This window comes from Ascaphus truei, chromosome 4 (genome assembly GCF_040206685.1).
Source record: "Ascaphus truei isolate aAscTru1 chromosome 4, aAscTru1.hap1, whole genome shotgun sequence".
NCBI classification, from domain to species: domain Eukaryota; kingdom Metazoa; phylum Chordata; class Amphibia; order Anura; family Ascaphidae; genus Ascaphus; species Ascaphus truei.
In genome coordinates, this window is record NC_134486.1 from 58,663,773 (window position 1) to 58,686,221 (window position 22,449).

Below are 22,449 nucleotides of genomic sequence, written 5' to 3' on the forward strand. Positions count from 1 at the left end.
CTCACCTTCCACACACACACCCCCCCCCCCTCCTCTCCCAGTGCCCCTCACTCTCTCCCCCCACCTCACCCAAATCCCCACGCTCCGCAACATCCCCAGCAGCACCATCACCCTCACCGTGCGCCGCGGCCCTCCTGCTCAGCAGCAAACTCCAGGCTCCTCCCCCCTCGTGGCGCGGCCCGGGCCTCCTGCTCTCCCCCTCATGTGCGCCGCTACCATAGAGGGGAAGCGTGGCCCGGGCCTTTTGCTCTCCCCCTCACGTGCGCCGCTACCGGAGAGGGGAAGCGCGGGCCGGGCCTCCTGCTCTCCCCCTCAAGTGCGCCGCTACCGGAGAGGGGAAGCGCGGCGCGGGACTCCCCCTCACGTGCGCCGCTACCGGAGAGGGGAAGCGCGGTGCGGGACTCCCCCTCACGTGCGCCGCTACCGGAGAGGGGAAGCGCGGCGCGGGACTCCCCCTCACGTGCGTCGGCTCCCGGACGGAGGGGAAGCGCAGCGCGGGACTCCCCCTCACGTGCGTCGGCTCCCGGACGGAGGGGAAGCGCGGCGCGGGACTCCCCCTCACGTGCGCCGGCTCCCGGACGGAGGGGAAGCGCGGCGCGGGTCTCCTGCCACTCTTGCCCCCCCCCCAGCTTCCCGAACTCACCTCCTGCCCCAGCCAGATGCCACGGGGTCAAGGTAAGTCACCCACCGTCTCCCACCCACGCACTGTCACCCAGTCACCCACCCACCCAGTCACCCACCCACTCACTCAGTCACCCACTCAGTCACCCACCCACTCAGTCACCCACCCACCCACTCAGTCACCCACCCAGTCACTTTCACCCAGTCACCCACCCACTCACTCAGTCACCCACCCACCCACTCAGTCACCCACCCACTCAGTAACCCACCCACCCACTCACTTAGTCACCCAAAAACTCACTTAGTCACCCACCCACTCACTCAGTCAAGTCACCCACCCACTCACTCAGTCAAGTCAAGGTCACCCACCCAAGTCACCCACCCACCCACACACCCAGTCACCCACCCACCCACCCACACACCCACCCACTTTCACCCAGTCACCCACCCAGTCACCCACCCAGTCACCCACCCACCCACTCACCCACTCACCCACCCACTCACCCACCCACTCACCCACCCACCAACCTCAGTCACCCACCCACTCAGTCACCCACCCACTCAGTCACCCACCCACTCAGTCACCCACCCATTCAGTCACCCATTCAGTCAGTCACCCAGTCACCCACCCATTCAGTCACCCATTCAGTCAGTCACCCAGTCACCCACCCATTCAGTCACCCATTCAGTCAGTCACCCAGTCACCCACCCATTCAGTCACCCATTCAGTCAGTCACCCAGTCACCCACCCATTCAGTCACCCATTCAGTCAGTCACCCAGTCACCCACCCATTCAGTCACCCATTCAGTCAGTCACCCAGTCACCCACCCATTCAGTCACCCATTCAGTCAGTCACCCAGTCACCCACCCATTCAGTCACCCATTCAGTCAGTCACCCAGTCACCCACCCAGTCAGTCACCCAGTCACCCACCCAGTCAGTCACCCACTCACCCACCCAGTCAGTCACCCACTCACCCACCCAGTCAGTCACTCTCTCACCCACCCAGTCAGTCACCCACTCACCCACCCAGTCAGTCACCCACTCACCCACCCAGTCAGTCACCCACTCACCCACCCAGTCAGTCACACACTCACCCACCCAGTCAGTCACCCACTCACCCACCCAGTCAGTCACCCACTCACCCACCCAGTCAGTCACCCACTCACCCACCCAGTCAGTCTCCCACTCACCCACCCAGTCAGTCTCCCACTCACCCACCCAGTCAGTCTCCCACTCACCCACCCAGTCAGTCTCCCACTCACCCACCCAGTCAGTCTCCCACTCACCCACCCAGTCAGTCTCCCACTCACCCACCCAGTCAGTCTCCCACTCACCCACCCAGTCAGTCTCCCACCCAGTCAGTCTCCCACCCAGTCAGTCTCCCACCCAGTCAGTCTCCCACTCACTCAGTTTCCCACTCAGTCTCCCACTCAGTCTCCCACTCAGTCTCCCACTCACCCACCCATTCAGTCTCACACTCACTCACCCATTCAGTCTCACACTCACCCACCCATTCAGTCTCACACTCACCCACCCAGTCTCACCCAAAACCACCCACCCACCCACTGACCCCACCCACCCACTCACCGACCCCACCCACCCACTCACCGACCCCACCTACCCACTCACTGACCCACCCAGTCACCGACCCCAGTCACTGACCCACCCAGTCACCGACCCTGAAAATGTCACCCAGTCACCGACCCACCCACCTACCCAAAGTCACCCACCCACCCAAAGTCACCCACCAACCCAGAGTCACCCACCCACCCACTGACACAAAGTCACCCACCCACCGACACAAAGTCACCCACCCACCGACCCAAAGTCATCCACCCCCCGAGCCAACTCACCCACCCACCGACCCAACTCATCCACCCAACCACCGACCCAAAGTCACCCACCGACCCAAAGTCACCCACCCACCGACCCAAAGTCAAACCGACCCAAAGTCACCCACCCACCCACCGACCCAAAGTCACCCACCCACCAACCCAAAGTCACCCACCCACCCACCGACCCAAAGTCATCCACCCACCGACCCAAAGTCACCCACCCACCGACCCAAAGTCACCCACCCACCGACCCAAAGTCAAACCGACCCAAAGTCACCCACCCAGTCACCGACCCAAAGTCACCCACTCAGTCACCAACCCACCCACCCACTCAGTCAAGTGTCACCCACCCACCCACACAGTCACCCACACACTCAGTCAACTCAGTCACCCACCTAGCTGTCAATGGGGGGGGAAGCCTAACCCTGTCGTACGCCCCCCCCAAAATTACATCCCGGGCAACGCCGGGTCTCTCAGCTAGTTTTACATATTTTACAGAATAAACTTTGATATATGTCTGATATTTCCAGTATCACTTAGTAAATGTACCAAAGCTTCTGATAGACTTACCATTTAAAAAGCACTTCTCTCCATTTGTACCACTGGGAACAGTTCCATGTGGACATTTACCACACAGGAAATGAGTTGAGTTCATTTGATTTGTGCAAGCCACGTCTGGGAAACATGGTTCACCTTTGCATGGTGTTGTAGAATTCAAACAAAATGCTCCGGAGAAACCATCGGGACATGCACAGCCCACAACCTGACAATACAGTTGTTTTAGTTACTATTAAAGAAGCAGATTTTGTTTACTCTTATGAAAAAATTAAGAAAAATGAACTGAAGAAAACATGGGGTATTTTGTCTTTTAACTGGGATAATAATGTTTTTGGGGAACATGACAGATCTTAGTTTAATACCAATACCTTAGCTTGCTATAATATATAAACTACCCCAATGTACATTTTGGGATGCAATCATTCACACTTGTGAAAAACTGATCCCACAATGGTGTGCAACATTTTCTCTGCTCTAGTATGTAAGCATATATCATTCTTCAGTTGTCAAGTCTGCTATTGTATGGAGAGATCATATAAAATGTATGTATATAGACTCATATGTCATGGGGGAAAATCTGCAACACACGATTTAAGGTTAGTTTTCCTACTTTACTTCTACCAGGCGCAGATTACACAGGTAATGGCTTCTCAAACTATAAATATTGTCCCTCTTAGGGGCCTATTCACTAAAGTTCGATTGCATTACCGAACATGTTTGCATGCTCCTACCGAACGCTATGAAATTTGTGTAAAAACAGTATTCACTAAGATAAATTGCACATTTTTTAGCGTTTGGTAAAAAAATGCCAAACCGCACGACTGTGTGTTTGCTTAACGAGCTAAATGAACGTAACATTCCATTTTGTTCCTGGAATATGTAAGAGCTGCACAGAGAGAAGCTGCATCTCCCTGCACAGCTTTTACAGGCGATCGCGCAGTTTTAATTTGAAGAATATAGTATTGAAGCAGGGGGCTCCGGAGCTGAACCGCATTCAGCTCCAGAATTTCCTCTAGTTATACAGCAATGACATAGAGCCTTACAGCTTTCTGTTTATAGAGTTTTTGAGACATTCTTACCTGGTATTTTCTTTCATGATAATTTTCAATAATAATGCTGTAATCACATGTTCCACCATTGGCACAGTTGCAAACCTGCAACATTGGGACCAAAACTGAGCCAGAGAGTTGATCATTCACTTGTACGATTAGCTTCACTGGGTTTACATTCTGTATAGTCCATGTAAAAAGACCATCTGTTGGTCCAGGACAAAAAAGGACGTAGTAGTGATTTAATGTCCCATTTTCTGTATGTATACTAACGGCTGTGTGTTAATATTTCTTCACAACATCAGAAACATAATTACCCAAAATACAAAAGACAAATCAAGCAATATCTACAGTTTTGGGTCAAACACCTTTTCCAAAATAAAATTATTATCTTAGCTTCCCTCTGTTCTCCTTTTAAGGCAACAATTTTCAAAATCTTGGTACAGTAGGTTTTTTTGTGATAATAATGATTTAATCCATGCTCAAATGAAGAAATGAAGAAGTTTTGAGGATTACATGTATTTTGTGACATCCTTCAAGAAGAAAATGTTTTCATCGTTAAACCATTATCTAAGTTTATTTATTATATCTATCTTCATGTGACAGTATGAAGCTATGGATTCTAGTTACTGAAAATGGCGGACAGTATATCTAAGACAATGTGTACAAATATACAATTGTTCATTTGAACGGAATAAAGTTAATGGCATACAAGTGAGAATTTAGGTGTTACTTTGCTAAACAGGCTAGCCATAAATAACCAGAACTAGGAAAAAATAAAAACAGTGCATGCAAGTTTGTTTTATTTTAGACTATTTTAATAAATGTAAAAAACACACATTTAATTAGTAGTGGTAACATACAGTATAAATTATTTAAAAAATACAATATGTTTAGAGTACACCAACCAAAAATATCAGCGAGGGGAAAAATACATTTCCTGTCGTATTTATTGTATTTCTGTGGTATGGAAACTGTTCTGATTTGATACTTTTTAGAAAATAATGGGGGGGGGAGTTGTTAGTTTTCACAAAAGGTAACTTACTTAATGTAATAGAAGCTCCTGGTGGGATGGGCCTGGCAAGCGAATATATGATGGTGTCATTGTTAGGGTCAGTTGCATTGAAGATAATCTTGAATGGTATATTTACTCTCATCTGAAGAACTGCTGGGCCAAGCAGCCACGGAGCACCATTTCCTGATTAACAAAAGAAAATCACCAGTTATGGAGAGACACTGATAACGCTTCATTCTGAGGAGAGGAAGTAGAGGTAAAGCATACATTGCCATATTGATCTAGATAATGTTGGCAATGTGAAGATACCATGCTGATTATGTCTGTACATCTACAGTAGGTATGTAGATCTGGTTTATCCTGTGTTTCATGCAGAATGTACTAAAATACCATGTGTAATTCAAAGGGAAAATGTGAAAACATGATAAAGTATCAGCTTTGTGTATTTGAACAGCTAGCAATGAGGCTGAAGAGTTGAGGGAAAGTCTTAATAAGCAGTTAGGAGCCTTTGTACTACAGTAAGTGTTGCAAATGGCTTTTTTGGTATAAAATTGGCACCAGGGACATCCCATCTTAAATTAGGCTTGTGTGCGCTTATTTAATAACCTGAGATTTCTCAATCTTTACCAGCAGTGTCAATATTTCTGGGGTTTTTTTGGTGCACAGAAATGAGCTGCACGAAGCATACTGATCTTATTTGCACGTACTAACAAAATAATGTTTCTGTGCTCCAAAAGGAGAAATTGCAAAAGAAGAAATCTTATTGATTATGACAGATTAAAAGCAATTTTGATACATATCCGAAGTGGCCACTTCCGTCTTCATGTTCTGGATATCTGATCACATATTAAGGACAGCAGCAGATTTGCTCTGGGAAACTGGAGCACTGGTAATTATGAAAGAGAACCTCCTATTTATGGAGATTGTCGAGTATCCTATAAACAAGACATAACCTACATCCATGTTAACATTTTCTCAGAAAACAACTGTGATATTTAATTGGAACACAATTATAATTAACTCTGGGGGTTGCAGTGGGACACAGATTTAATCAAATTACTCCTACTCACTCCCAGTACAACCAAAGTGAGAAAGGCACACAGTAATATTACAGGCAGTGAAACATGGAAGGTCAACCGAACACAGTATAATAAATAGTAGAGAAATTGGAAAGAATAGGTAATTGGAGTAAGAAATAAGGAAGTAGGGAAAAAAAGATGGAGCCATAGGTCAGGAAGCAAAAGAAATGACTGGACGAGGGAGGATGTTCTGAACATAGCGGATGACTTGAGGGACATGTGAAAGAGTAATAGATGTATAGAAATACAAGATATTCGGAGAAGATGCAGCAAGTGCATTGGAAAAAGTCTTGGCATAAATACAATTTTATAGAAGGCAAAGTAATGATCTTTATTAGCATTGAGAAATAATCATTAGCTGCGATTACTGTCCTCGTTCTACAACTTGAAAGGAATAATAGGACGTAAAGTGGCCATAAAAAGAGGTAATATATGGTAGGACGAATATCAAATGTGCACGTTGGCATTTACATAAAAAGAGAAAAAAAACTGTGCACTACTGAAAATCAAAGCGGTGGATTCCAGAGATAAAAATGTCAATGTCTTACTGGCCCATGGTTAAAACAGAGGTACAACGGCTGTCCGACGCATTTCACGCTCATCAATGCTTTATCAAAGAGTGATATTTACACAACCTACTATAAAACCTAAGCATTCCTAAGGGCATGTGAATCAAGGCAAAAGTGGTGCAATTATGCACCAAAAAAGGACATCATGTGCATTGACTTTTTTAAAGTACATAAAAATGACTAAATGTATTTTTCCCTTGATACTCCTGGCATAATGTATAATGTTTTGCCTTAGACTTGCACCACATATGCCTTAATACGAACCCGTTATTGCTTTTTATACAGTATATTCAATCAAAACAACAAATGGGACACTCCTGTTGATGATAATGAACAGTGAATAAAGTGAACGGTGCAGTAGGCGTAAAGGCAAGACAGGCACAAAAAGGAACTGGCATACACTGGACCCAGCAGGGCCAGTGGTCCAGTAAAAGCCCCCTACATAACAGCACTCATTATCACTAGAATGAATGGTAAGTAATGATGTAACTAGAAGCAGGAAACTAAGAACGTCCACTAATGATGAGTGATATGATGTCTATATTAATAAAAGCAATTTTAATAGTATTGTAACAATAAAAGATAGGGTATTAAAAAACTCCCCGGTGTACAGTGGGCTTCAGATATGAAGCGCTACTTAGTAGTAGAGCCAATACCCCTGGAGGGGGTGATGACTGGGCTGGGTAGCCCAACAAAAGTGAGCCTACTAAACTAACTCCCCTCTTCCACGACTACGCTACAATTGGTAACTATATTAATAATAATACACACACACTAAAGTGAGCAAGTATGAGTGAAAAGTAACACAACCACTATGTGTGTATCAGTGTTGAAGTGCTAGTGTTACGGTATGCTCAGTGGAGTCTTAATACACTAGCCCCTCAATGGCCCAACAAAAATAGGATATGAGCCTACTAGAAGGAATGGAGCTTATAATCCAACTCCCCCCTCCCACAACCACGCTGCAATTGGTAACTATGTTACTGATAGTACGCACATATAGTGATGGTTGAATACAAGTTTGTAGTAGCACAGCCACGTGTAAATTTGGTTAGGTGCTAGAGTCCAAATATACTAACTTATGTCTAAATACACTAACCCCAGATCGTAAACAAAGGGGAATGTCTCCTGCTCGCAGACGCAGGTGAATAATTATATGCATATAATCCACTGCAATACTTGCGGTACCAGCTCGAGTGTGGAAGATAACCGTGTGTCCTGTGGTTCAACGAGACTCTCGCAAATTCAGTAGGCTGTTGTAAAAAGTGAATCCTGAGCAATCCCGGCGGCCATTTCGCTTTTGCGCTTTCTTCAAGGGAGGTATATTCAATTACAGCAAATCTGTGTTTGGCAGAAAAGTACGGTCCCAAGGAAACTTACCCATTCTTTTCTGAAACACTTACCAAAGACAGTGACCAGCTGTTTGAAGTAATTGCGGTCCTTTCTGGTCTGCAACCCCAGAGCTGCATTATTGGTCAACAGAATATCATGAATACATTGCATGAAACCTGAGCAGGTTACATTTGCCTCGTGGATGAGGGACTGGGGTAGTGAAGTCATCAGTATAGATGTGAATGTGGGTTTGAAGGCTTTCCATACTTCTACCATTTGCTTTGAGAGAAAAAGACTTTCAGGGGTTGGCACAATCCCTAAAAAAAAATAGTTTTGGTGAAGAACAAATGCATGGCATATGTAAATAAATACAGTACATCTCAATACATTTTGTTTTGTATCCATTGGTTTTGCTACTTGTAGGGAACCCCAAATGCACCCGATTTTGTGAATAATCAATCAATGCTAAATTCAAATTTCACTTAATGAATTATAATGACTGAATATATTGACCTTTTTCTAAAATCTGAAGTGACTTGGTTTCCATAAAAACAGAGTTTAAAGCCAATTTCCTGAACAATACATCTGAGGATTAGATACTTTACAACTGTGTAAGATACAACACCTGTGTCATAAACATTTCCATGTCTTGACGCATTTCTTGAGTCTTAGTATCTGTGCCAAATTTAAGAAAGGAGTATATCATGTTTTGTTTAAAAAAAACACACTTCCCTCTCTTTCTCTCCCCCTACTTTTGTCTGTCTCTCCCCTCCGACTGCTGGCCGGAGTCCTCCCCCCTGTCTGTCTGTCTGTCTACCCCGTATGTCCAAAACCTTCTACCCAATTACAAAGTTGAATGACACATGCAGTAAGCTGATAATGTTTGTTCTTACGAGCCTTTTTACTGTATGCATATTATGTACTGAACAAAACAATAAAAAAATATAAGTTGAAAAAAAAAAAAAAAAAAACACAGAGTCTTAGGTAGACTATTGGGCTTATTCTAGTGTCATGGTTTGGTATGTTCACAAGAAGCGCAATGAAATGTGAGAAAAAAACGTTATTCTCTATTGCAAATCGCATCTTCTAAACCGCTTCTATAAAAAGTGACAAACCTCACGTTTTAACATGCAAATCGGCCGGATTGTACTTGCTTTAGAAGCAGAATGTCCTGAAGATGGTGCCTCCAGAGCCTGAAATAGCGCCTTTGGGTGTTGGTGTGGCGGTGGAGGAGGATTTTTAAAGATTTATAACAGAAGCACCAAACAATTGACGTCTTAGGTAAGAACGTAGAATTATGCATTATCACATGCTTTACATATAAAAATAAGAAAAGAAAAAAAGGGAGGGGGGAATGTAGTATTGTTGCTTTAAAAACAGACCGTTTCCACTTTCTGGTTGCCGGTTCAATGTTCCTTGTGCATAAAAATGAGCACACCTGAGATACCTGAGATGTGTGACGGTGGAGTTTCCCAGCACCTGTTTTACAGCTGCAGGGGCCGTTATTCGAACAAATCACGGAGCCGTTTTCGTGTGCGCTGCTGTACTCCACCGCGTGAAGTGTTTCAATAACGGCCGCTGCATCTGTAGTGCAATGCTGGAGCTGCTGCCCTGAATAGCAGAGGTTGTGGAGTTCTAATCCAGTTGGGTTTTACACTAGTGTCCCCTCCATCACAAGGGCCCTTAGACTGATTAGATATATTTTAGGATGTGTGACTCATTTAAATATACTTTGTATATACATTAGCATATTTCCCAGGGTAACTCAAGTACAGTATGTTCCTTTTTCAGCACCGGCAACTTTCCCTAATTTATTTGGAGGGAGGTTTGAGGGGACATATATACAACTGGATATGTTATTAAGTTAGGAATTCATTCTCGTCCTCGTCCTCTCACTCCCCACTCCCCTCCTCCCCATCTCCCCATCTCCACCTCCACCCGCCTTGAGATGGCAAGAAAAAAATGTGAGTTGTTTGGAAGTGATTTAGATTTTTTCACTTTTCGGAACTACTAGAATACAGTGAGTTTGTTTTCTCCGCCCGGATTTTCACTATCAGAATGAAACCTCTTTAAAAAAAAAGTATTGTTCGCACGGTTTGGACATGTGAGAAGGGCTTACAGAATAGCAAAACATGCACATTCGCTTCTAAAGTGCACTTTAGAAGCGGCTTGGCACAAATCGGAGCTACTAGAAAAGGCTCATATATACATGTTATATTTATGTTACCTCTTTGTGGAACAAAGCAAATAGTTGCAAAATGTGGCGCATGCCTTTAAAATATATTTCTTGTGAAACTCCTTCATAACTTTCTATTGCTTCATATAACCACACTTTAAATTATTCACCGATACAAGCAAGGGATATACATGCAAAGTACTATCACGTTTGATACAATGAGATACATATTTTAAATTACCCTTTTGCTAATATTTAATTTAATGAGTGCCGTATGTACTAGCAAAAAGCTCACGCATCAGTTGTAGGAGTAAATTGCATTTTACATCAGAGCTAACAGGCTTCTTCAGCTACAGTACCTCTAAAAAAAAACTTTCCTACTCAATTCACTTGGCAGGCTTTTGGGGGGGAGATTTGTGAATATGCAAATCACTAGTTGGCATAAAAACATGTTATTTACAAAACATTGTGCACTTGTCTACTAATTCCAAGTGATGTTGAAGTAATTATATATTTCCATGTTGACTAGTCACTGATTTGATATCCCATTAGCTGACAGCTATGCACGGCAAAACTGTGGGTAGAATACACAGCTGTATTCTAAACATTGTTCAAATCCTCTACATTTTTAAACTATGTGCACAATTTCAGAAACTTACAAGTAAGACCAAAATCATAAAGGTTTTCTTCAGTTGGAATGTTGCCATCATTAGCGACTAAAACATTTCCATTTGATTGTGTAAAGTCATCTGCTCTGTTGTTGCTCCATAACCCCAAGAGACCCAATGTTTTGTAAAGGAATGTCTGTGGCAGACGGACGACTGCTTGCAAGATGGCACCGTCACCCATACTCACAGACACCTGCAGGCCACATTTATATAGAACAGCAAACTTCCTTTCTTCTTGTTTGATAAGTGCTAAATTATTCTGGCTGAAGTACATCACACCTGCAAAATAATAGGATGTTCGTCATTTCCTAATATTGAATACATGTTTTTAGAGGCTGAATTCATTAGAATATATCATTTATAGGCAATGATGGAAGGATGAGTTCAGAAATATACATACAGTACAGATGTAGCAGACTTCATTGCTCCTGCTGTGAACGTATGGCTTTTTATGCCACTATAATGTGCTAACAGGAGAAATAACTTTTGCGACATTTGTAGGTTAAGGCTCCCCTGCACTAAAGGAGATAAGTATATGTATAGCTACTTATGTCCCATTGCTTAACATCAGTTGCAGACACCCAAGTCAAGTTCTATATTGCTTATATTTGTGGCTATGATGTTGAATATCATAACACACTTATGGCAGACATGAATTAACTCGGTTTTAGCCTGTTGTATCCAAATCATTAACCCTTTCAGCGCTGGAGGAATGTACCGGACCACTGGCATTTGTGGTCAGATGAACAATTCGATATCAATCACATGACCACCACGACCTTTCCTCCCCTGCCAGATGACGGAAACCAAAGTGGAAGGGGCTCTGCTTCTGTTACAATGAGGTCAATCTCAGTGTTGGAACGGTCTGCCTGATTAGGCCCTGGAAAACCAGCTTTTCCGCATGATGTACCATGTACATCAATAGAGCCTCTGGTGGGACTGGTGCATTATAAAGGCGCTGAAAAGGTTAACTCAGTTTAATCTGTTATATCCAGATTATCATTGGGAAAAGTGTGAATACATTTTGTACTGTATGTATTTGTGAAGCCATGTTAGCTTATGATAACCATATTTACATCTGTATAGATTTTATCGTATGTAAAGTTTATTGTAAGATTATCAGGTAACACCTTGGTGATTCAGTCTTAAAAAAAATAAGCATATACTGTAAGGTGGCGGTATTAAATAATAAAGAACTTCTGTTGGCACTTTCTGTTGACACCCCTTTGAGAGTAGAGGTATAAGCTTCCTAAAAAGAATAGGTATTTCTCGTGCATCGAAAGATGTTGTCGCTCAGCTACTTTGTATCGAATACTCCACCAATAAAAACGATACCTACAGTCATGTGAAAAAGAAAGTACACCCTCTTTGAATTCCATGGTTTTACATATCAGGACATAATAACAATCATCTGTTCCTTAGCAGGTCTAAAAATTAGGTAAATACAACCTCAGATGAACAACAACACATGACATATTACACCGTGTCATGATTTATTTAACAAAAATAAAGCCAAAATAGAGAAGCTATGTGTGAAAAACTAAGTACACCCTTACTGCTTCCATAGGAATTATGATGCTAACTAGCAGACAGGTGCTGCTAATCAAATGCCCTTGATTAATTGATCATCAGCAAGTGTGATCACCTCTATAAAAGCTGAAGTTTTAGCAGTTTGCTGGTCTGGAGCATTCATGTGTGTGTTAACACAATGCCAAGGAGGAAAGACATCAGCAATGATCTTAGATAAGCAATTGTTGCTGCCCATCAATATGGGAAGGGTTATAAGGCCATTTCCAAACAATTTAAAGTCCATTATTCTACAGTGAGAAAGATTATTCAAAAGTGGGAAACATTCAAGACAGTTGCCAATCTTCCCAGGAGAGGACGTCCCAGCAAATTCACCCCAAGGTCAGACCGTGCAATGCTCAGAGAAATTGCAAAAAAAAAACAAGAGTTACAGCTCAGACTCTACAGGCCTCCGTTAGCATGTTAAATGTTAAAGTTCATTACAGTACAATTAAAAAAAGACTGAACAAGTAGGGTTTGTTTGGAAGGGTTACCAGGAGAAAGCCTCTTCTCTCTAAAAAGAACATGGCAGCATGGCTTAGGAGGGAATGGGGGTGAGGGAGAGAATGGAGGAAAGGGGGGGGAGGAGAGAATGGAGGGAATGAGAGAATGGAGGGAAGGGGGAGGGAGAGAATTGAGGGAAGGGGTGAGGGAGAGAATAGTGGGAAGGGGGGATGGACAGAATGGAGGGAAGGGTGGGAAGGAGAGAATGGAGGGAAGGGGGAGGGAGAGAATGGAGGGAATGGGGAGGGAGATAATGGAGGGAAGGGGGAAGGAGAGAATGGAGAGAAGGGGGAAGGAGAGAATGGAGGGAAGGGGGGTGGAGACAATGGAGGCAAGGGGGGTAAGGAGAGAATGGAGGGAAGGGGGGGAAGGAGAAAATGGAGGGAAGGGAGAGAATGGAAGGAAGGGGAGGATGGAGGGAAGGGGGGAAGGAGAGAATGGAGGGAAGGGGGAGGGAGAGAATGTAGGGACACACACAGGGACACACACACACAGAAACACACCAAGACACAGACACTGAGACACACACACCCAGACACACACAAAGAGACACACACACTCAGACACACACACACAGACAGACAAACACAGACACACACAGACACACACAAACACAGACACACAGACATACAGACACACACACAGACACAGCTCCCTCTGCACCTCCTGCAGTTAACACAGCGATTCGACAGGGGGATGGGGGGGGGGGGGCTGCTGGGGTATGTGAAGATCCCTGGCAGGTATCTCCAGTTGATCTCTCTGCACCTCATGGAGGGGGAGGTGGGCCATGATCAGAGCCATACTGTTGCTGCACAGTGCTGCACATACTGTGCTGCACAAACTTTTGCTGCACATCTGTGAAGATCTCTGGCTGGCATCTTCAGCAGCGCCCCCTAGCTGAATTTTTTTTTTTTAGTACATCGATTCTAAGACGCATCCCTATTTCAGACATGGGAAAAAAGTGCGTCTTAGAATTGAGGAAATACGGTATACATATATAATATATATATATATTTAATCCTTTATATTGTGCTGAATTTGTGACAACATGTATACAGTATATAAAGTATATGAATGTATTAAATATAAAAAAAACGATGACATTTACATAAGTGCAAAACCAGAATCAACATAAACCCACGAACTTTAGGCAAAATCTGAACCAAAACTTCATGATTTCTAGAGTCAAAACCAAAATTATGAACAAAATCAGAGTTCCCCATTTGAGCTTTTTTTATTTAACTTAGTTTGCAAAAAAAAGCGTCTTACCTTTCTTGAATTCCATTACTTTGTCATCCACTAAGACACTTAATTCTTTCTTATTATAAGAAATCCTCCATTCTACCTGCAGCAGAAATAAGTGTCATCAAACGTACCAAAAGAATGAAGAACCCAAACAGCTGAATACAGTAATCACATACTTTCAGTGTGCCTTGGTAGAATGCAGCCACTCGTATCAGCGCAGTAGTATTTACAGATGCATTGCCTGCTAAAAGTTTCTCTGTTTGACCCTGAAGAGTGAAAACATTGGCTCCGTTGACAGAAGAAAGCCTGACAATGACAAATTCTCCATGGCCTTTAAATGGGTAGTCTACTCCGTCGAACGTTGAGAAATGCAAAGTCCCATAAACTTGCCCTGGATGAAAATGTACAAAAGCAAAACATAAGAAACACAAGTATGTAATACATATTAATTTGAACATGCAATTATGTAATACATATTAATTTGAACATGCAATTATGTAATACATATTAATTTGAACATGCAATTATGTAATACATATTAATTTGAACATGCAATTATGTCATACATATTAATTTGAACGATGCAGCATTTTTGCCTTTATATTGGTGTTTACAGAAGCATGGCTTTGGGTTAATATATCAAGGTATTTTTCACTTACATTGGCCTATGTCCTTGCAAATAACGCATGCATTATAATGGTGTGTATCAAATTCTGCATCTCTCCCCATCATCTGTTTCCCTTCTTTTAGTAATACTCACCAGGTCTGAAAGAGCACAAATCCTTGTCTAACTGTCTGTGTTAAATATAAAAAACTATTTTTTTTTTTTTTTTATGCAGCCACAGCAAATGAAAATATGCCCTTTTCTTTGCATCGATTAATTAGCCTGGATTCATCAAGCCGCCAATGAGTTTCATGTGGAAACTCATCCACTTCCATGTCAGAGATCTGAGGTATGGTCGGGGAGCCCAGGAGCGATCGTATTACTAGGAAGTGCCGGGTGTCCTGTGGCCTCCTGGAGCCACCGTACCACCGGCACGGTAAAGCTTAAGGCATGGGAATGCGGAATGCTCACTATTATTTATTCATGAGTAGTAACATTAATCCAATTTGCATACATGGAATACGAGTTAACTCAGCTTTAGAAAGCACCTGCGATACAAATAATCTGTAAGTCCGAGAAATCAGTGCTAGTAAAGCAACCGTGGAGGGGTAGAAGATATCACACTTTTCTACCACAGGGTTATGATATGGGATTTCATTAAAAAAATACCGGTGGCAAAAAACGGCTGAGGTTACATTGCAGAAGAATGTCTTACCAAAGGGTTAATATACACCGAACAAATAAAAAACAAAAAGCATATCATCCATGCGTACAAATATTAACCCTTAGTAACCCAAGTAGTCGTGGTCATGATTAGCTGGCCGTTTGGGCTACTAAGGGATTCATATATTATTATTTTCTACAATTTTGACCGTTGTGTATTCTGTCACCTTTTCTATATTGGCTAGTCTATGTTGTCTATACAGGTAGTGGCTATTATATACTGTACATAGACAATGGCGATATGGCTTTAGACAATAGGTTGATCAAATTGGTGTTAGACACTGATATTGCCAATCTTTTTCAATGATTGAATCTAGGCAAAAGAGTTTAACAAAGTTGAGCTTCTGGCTGGAAAAAGAGGTACAGTACATTTATTTTATTATTAGAAAAAAATATGACTTGTTTGTTGAATCATTATGAACACTAAACTAGGCAGAAATTGAGTGACTGGTTTCTCACTATGGGTTTATTTTAATTAAGAACTGAACTGACATTTTGTGGTTCCCAATACAAACATTTGAATACTATACTAAAGTCTTACCCAGTCCTGGAGAAGAATACCCTGCACATGAATCAGGAGGCCTTTTTTCATAATATAAATGACATAGGGGAGAATTAATACAGCACCATTGAAAAGGCAGCAAGTCTTTATCTGTTGGAAAATGATATCTATGGTGAATATAACGTGACATTTACAATGATAAAAACAGTTCTGATTCAGAATTTGCTTCAACAAATGCAGGACAAGTTTCAAAACAGTTCTGCAGCTCCACTTCCTTTTTTTACCTTACCTAAATCAGGGTGTTCTCCTGAGCTAATCTCCCAACCTCCAGGATTCCCTGGTTCCTGAGATATTTGTAGGTTTTTTTTGTGCTGGTGATGACCCAAATACAATACAAATATAGCTGCCAGACTACAATCATGTAGTTTATCCATGGAAGGTATAATATAATGGCACTCCAGAGGACTTGATATAATAAAGATAAACATTTATTTAAAAGGTGATCGACGTTTCAATTCACAACCTGGTCCTTTTTCTTGATAAAGGTCCAGGTTGTGGATCGAAACATTGATCACTTTTTCAATACATTTTTCACTTATCCCTGAAGTTGCGTGAGCGCACCTCTTTCTCCCTACAGTCAGACTACAATCATGGCCACAGGGTCACAAATAGAAAGCCGCAATGACGTTGTGACTTTTCTATTGATCACCAGAGCAAGCCCTGACCCCGGATAGCCAAAGGATATCCAGCTTGCTGCTATTGAACCAGGAGGTCCCCGGACATTGGGGACCACAGATGTGCTGCAGGTGCCCAAAACCCACCCACCCCCTTCCCCCTCCCCCCCCCACCCTCAAGTTCACATATTCCAAAACCAAAACTATATTGATATATTTAATATATAGTATCAGTTTTTCTAAAATTCTCCCAACCAAAATGTTACTTTCTACCTTTCTTGTGTTACCTCTTACAATCTAGGTCATACAGCATATACAGAGAAAAGATATCTACTGTAAAATAGGTTCTTGTTATGAATTCTCACAATATTTCCCTCAAGAAACAAATGCATTTTTAGATTCATATTTGTATGAAAAATTGACGGTTGTTGTAGATTGATTGTTCATTTTTTCCATACTAGCATTCACTATTTCTGCTAGGTCCAGGGTACTACAGTGTATCCACCTTTCAGAAAAAAAGAATGTCCTGGTGTTTCACATAACCTAACAATCTCCAGCTTCAGAGCATCTCTCATTATTCTAGCATTTCTTTAACATCTTATTGATACACCTGATAACATTTCAATGTTTCCATTGTATCTTCGTCTTCCACCATTCTTGCAGATTGTCTGCCTTGACAAGTTTGATCATGCAAACGAAGCACATTTTCTTTGCGCCTTCACTATTTTGTTTTTTAATCTTCTATAAATGTACAGATGTAGCCAATGTTATTGCAAACCACGTCACACCCCTCAGGAAAAATAGCATGATAGCCCCACCCCTTTCTCATGCATGGCTGAGTCAAAACAATGGCTACTTCTCCTGCTGCTACGTTGTGTTTGTGCTGCTGTAGCGTGCCATGGCTACATCTGTATGCTCTACAACTCTGTTCTAGATGAGATCTTGTGATACAAACAAAATTATCAATAGTGGCGCTCTAGAATAACCAAATAAAATACAACCTGCCTAAACCCCCAACATACTACATGTGATAAACAGTGTGATCAACAGTGTAATACAAAATATAAAAGTGATACCAATACAAACAAATATGGATGCCGCTATAACCCAGTGGAGGATCCTTCTCACGATCCCATGTAGATAGAAGTGGTGTAAGTCATCGGGAAGCGCAAGCCATGGAAAACAGAAAAAAAGTCTGATGGTGCAGTACACGTGATAATTCGTGAGTTAATATATTGATAAAGGTCTGTGTGCAAAATACTCACAAACATATAGTGAGTGCTGTTCACAAAAAGGTATCTTTAAATCTCAGCCCACCAAGGATGATTAACACCAGGAGCTTCTGGAGACCTTATATATAAAAAGAAACGGACATAGTGCAGACTGGAAGGACAATTTATAAAAGCAGGTAAGTGGTAAGGGATACACTCACATGGTAGTAGATTTAAAAAAGCATTTAGATCCTGCGATCTGGATCTCGGCAAACGAAGCGTGTGCTCTCTGCCTCCCCTGTGTATCGGCGTGCGTGTCACCGGTGCGTCTCACCGGATCCGGAAACCGGAACTGACGTCATCAGCCTGCAGGGGCTCCACTCGCTTAGGAATCTCTCTGGTCTGGTCTGGTCAGCGTCACTCTACGCGTTTCTCCGCATTCGGTTTCTTCAGGAGTGATTTGCTGACTGGTTCTGGTGGACTTATATACGCTGTGCTTTCCCAGCCTGTCTTGCCTGAGAGACAGGCTGGGAAAGCACAGCGTATATAAGTCCACCAGAACCAGTCAGCAAATCACTCCTGAAGAAACCGAATGCGGAGAAACGCGTAGAGTGACGCTGACCAGACCAGACCAGAGAGATTCCTAAGCGAGTGGAGCCCCTGCAGGCTGATGACGTCAGTTCCGGTTTCCGGATCCGGTGAGACGCACCGGTGACACGCACGCCGATACACAGGGGAGGCAGAGAGCACACGCTTCGTTTGCCGAGATCCAGATCGCAGGATCTAAATGCTTTTTTAAATCTACTACCATGTGAGTGTATCCCTTACCACTTACCTGCTTTTATAAATTGTCCTTCCAGTCTGCACTATGTCCGTTTCTTTTTATATATAAGGTCTCCAGAAGCTCCTGGTGTTAATCATCCTTGGTGGGCTGAGATTTAAAGATACCTTTTTGTGAACAGCACTCACTATATGTTTGTGAGTATTTTGCACACAGACCTTTATCAATATATTAACTCACGAATTATCACGTGTACTGCACCATCAGACTTTTTTTCTGTTTTCCATGGCTTGCGCTTCCCGATGACTTACACCACTTCTAGATGAGATCTTAACAATGATACATAAAGTTTATAATCAAAGCTTCTTTTTCTGCTAATGTGTTTCCCAAGTTCTTTGCTATACTTGAACAAAGAAAAATGTTAGAGTGCGCTACTATAGTGTACCCCTATTGTGAATGTGACACAATTAGCCACCCTTGAAATTATACACCTCTGTGATAAATATAAATAACAGCAACCTCTATTTGGGTGATATGGCGTCTGCAGCTGCTAGTATTGGAGTGGCTCAGCACCCCTATAGAATGGTGAAACAGAAGAAAAAACAGCGCAAAACGCATATAGTGAAGTAAGTTCAATACATAAAATTTATAGTATTAAGGTAATATACCTGCGTACATCAGATTAGTTCAAAATAGGCATATCATGTGCTATGACGTGTGTTACCAGACACCGCACGCCGAGGATAACAGGAACAGTCTCGCAGACGATACCCTCTGATGGTATTGGACTGGAACCTCAGGGTAGAGTTACTGTGCTTGTATAACTTCTCTCAGGCCGTCATCAAGGAGCTTTCCTCTGATGTCACAAGGCTTCCATCTGGTGACTGGCCTGTGTATTAGGTGACCTTGATGCAGGAGAAGTACAGAGCCACAAGGTTTTGCGGCAAGCCGCCAAGCAGTGACGGCCGTCAGCCTTGTGACATCAGAGGAAAGCTCCTTGGTGACGGCCTGAGAGAAGTTATACAAGCACAGTAACTCTACCCTGAGGTTCCAGTCCAATACCATCAGAGGGTATCGTCTGCGAGACTGTTCCTGTTATCCTCAGTGTGCGGTGTCTGGTAACACATGTTATAGCACATGATATGCCTATTTTGAACTAATCTGATGTACGCAGGTATATTAACTTAATATTATAAATTTTATGTATTGAACTTACTTCACTATATGCATTTCGCGCTGTTTTTTCTTCTGTTTCACCATTCTTTGCTATACTGTCTGTCTATTTCTAATTCAATATAAAACATTGTATAACATTGATTAATAATGCATTATGGGAACCAACGCCAATATAACGTCTCATTTTAAATCAACTACTAATAATATATATATTTTTTTTTAGTTGTGAACATATTCAGCAGCACCGTTTAATTAGATGTGATTCTCAATGACAATCAAACTAATTTAACTAATACAGCATTAACAAACACTTGTACAACAGGCATGGAGGGTTTGGATACAAGAAGCATACAATCTAAAAAGTTTTGATTCAATAAATATAATAAATCAAAACTGTATATGACTACATTTTTGTAGCATCTTGGCCTAAATGGGTGCTACAAAAATGCTAATATGCAACACAACCTAATGGCCTCTGACCCCGATTTTCACCTTAAGGGCTCCTTCAGGGTGCCTGCTTTGGGATATGGAGGGCGCGCGTCCGCGAGAGCGCGCGTTACTTTTGTAGGAGACGTTCGATCATCCCCTGCCGACAGCCCAGCGTTCTGTCGTTCAGTGGGAGTGTCTTTGACGTCACATGCTAATCCTCCCGGTCACAGACAGAGAGCAGGGATCAGTGTTGCAGTCTTGAAATCATTCTGAAGAATGATTTCATTGGCTGCCTGGGTCCCTGTGATGCTGCTGCAGTTCCAAAAAACGAAATTTTCGTTTACTGAAACTGTCGTCAGCGTCAACTCCTGGCTTCGGAGGCAGGGCAGTTGCTACCCTGACAACAAGTATTCAAATTGAATACTTTGTTTCTCACTGCAGCAAGCACGTCAGCACGCCCTCCCTCCGAAGCCAGCACCCTGAACGAGCCCTAATGAACTTTTACTCTTTAAACACAGAGGACATTATTGAATATGCTGTGAAGCTGCCACCCCATGCTGGAGAAGATTCCCATTCATTTAAACAAAGTTGAACTCTTTTCCAGCTTGGGGAGTACAGATTCTCACCCTATCAAATATAGGGTGCATTATTGTTGTGGCTTAGAAAGCAGAGCGGAGGACACAATTCAAAATCAACAACGCAGATTTGAACGGAGCTGCTTTAAGATATATTTTCTCTATTAGAAGAAACTGGATAGAAGATGGGATTTTCTATATTATATGTGCTGTTTTCATGTTTGTCTCTCCAAGCAGAAATTGCTGCTCTAAGTATCATTCACACTGTTTTTGACAGCAAAGAACTAAGCTAATAGTAATCTAATAATTATTTATAAAACATGGTCAGTTTCTATTGGGCTATCCATAGTAAAATAACATAGACTAATGACTACATGCCCAGGAGATGTAATAATTTAATTAAGTAATAATCCCCGAAGAACAGGGCATTACTGGCCAATAATGCCCTAGCTGGAAGAGTTGAAGGCCCGAGGCGAAGCCGAGGGACTTTAACCCAGCCAGGGCATTATTGGCCAGTAATGCCCTGTTCTGAAGAGATTATTACTATTATAGGCTAAATGTAGGCTTTTTTTTAAAAAAATTTTAATTTTTCATAAAAAAGATAAATATTTGTAGTCATTGATTTTTATCAGTGTATATACCTGTGTAGGAAAAAGAAGTAAAGTAGAAGATGAGAGAGAGGTTTAGGGGGGGAAGAGAGGTTTAGGGGGGGGAGAAGAGAAGTTATGGGGGGGGAGAGGTTTAGGGGGGGAAGAGAGGTTTAGGGGGGAAAGAGAGGTGTAGGGGGGGAGAGCGGTGAAGGAGGGGAGGAAGAGAGAGGTGAAGGAGGGGAGGAAGAGAGAGGTGAAGGAGGGGGGAAAGAGAGAGGTGAAGGAGGGGGGAGAGAGAAGTGAAGGAGGGGGAAGAGAGAAGTGGGGGGGAGAGGGGAGGGGTAAGAGAGGTGAGGGGGTAAGAGAGAGGTGAGGGTGGGAAGAGAGAGGTGAGGGGGAGAGAGAGGTGAGGTGAGGGGGGGAAGAGAGATGTGAAGGGGGAAGAGAGATGTGAGGGGGAAGAGGGAGGTGAGGGGGGGGAAGAGAGATGTGAGGGGGGAAGAGGGAGGTGAGGGGGGGAAGAGGGAGGTGAGGGGGGGAAGAGGGAGGTGAGGGGGGGAAGAGGGAGGTGAGGAGGGAAGAGGGAGGTAGGGGGAGAGAGATTTAGGGGGGAGAGAGGTGAGGGGGAAGAGAGGTGACGGGGAAGAGGGAGGTGAGGGGGGGAAGAGGGAGGTGAGGGTGGAGAGTGGTGAGGGGGGAGAGAGATGAGGAGGGGAATAGAGAGAGATGAGGTGGGAGAGAGGTGAGGGGGGAGAGAGAGGTGAGTGGGGGAGAGAGGTGAGGGGGGAGAGGTGAGGGGAGAAAAGAGAGAGGTGTGGGGAGAAAAGAGAGGTGAGGGAGAAAAGAGAGGTGAGGGGAGAAAAGGGGTGAGGGGAGAATTGGGGGGAATGGAGGGGGAGAGGTGGGTGGAGGGGAGATGTGGGACAGAAGGGGGAGAAGTGGGGGGACTGTGATATTAACTACA

General features: G+C 43.2%; 1 protein-coding gene across 1 annotated transcript in view; it reads right to left on the reverse strand.

The window, feature by feature from the left end:
- The window catches only part of LOC142492254 (uncharacterized), a 74,211-nt gene that overhangs the window by 29,733 nt on the left and 22,029 nt on the right, over positions 1-22,449 (reverse strand). The window contains exons 7-14 of the mRNA XM_075594925.1: positions 16,089-16,199; positions 14,397-14,611; positions 14,245-14,320; positions 10,897-11,184; positions 8,133-8,378; positions 5,112-5,264; positions 4,097-4,272; positions 3,030-3,222 (exon numbers count right to left, since the gene is read on the reverse strand). Of these exons, the coding sequence (XP_075451040.1) occupies positions 3,030-3,222; positions 4,097-4,272; positions 5,112-5,264; positions 8,133-8,378; positions 10,897-11,184; positions 14,245-14,320; positions 14,397-14,611; positions 16,089-16,199 (1,458 nt within the window). The remainder of the gene's footprint in view (positions 1-3,029; positions 3,223-4,096; positions 4,273-5,111; positions 5,265-8,132; positions 8,379-10,896; positions 11,185-14,244; positions 14,321-14,396; positions 14,612-16,088; positions 16,200-22,449) is intronic.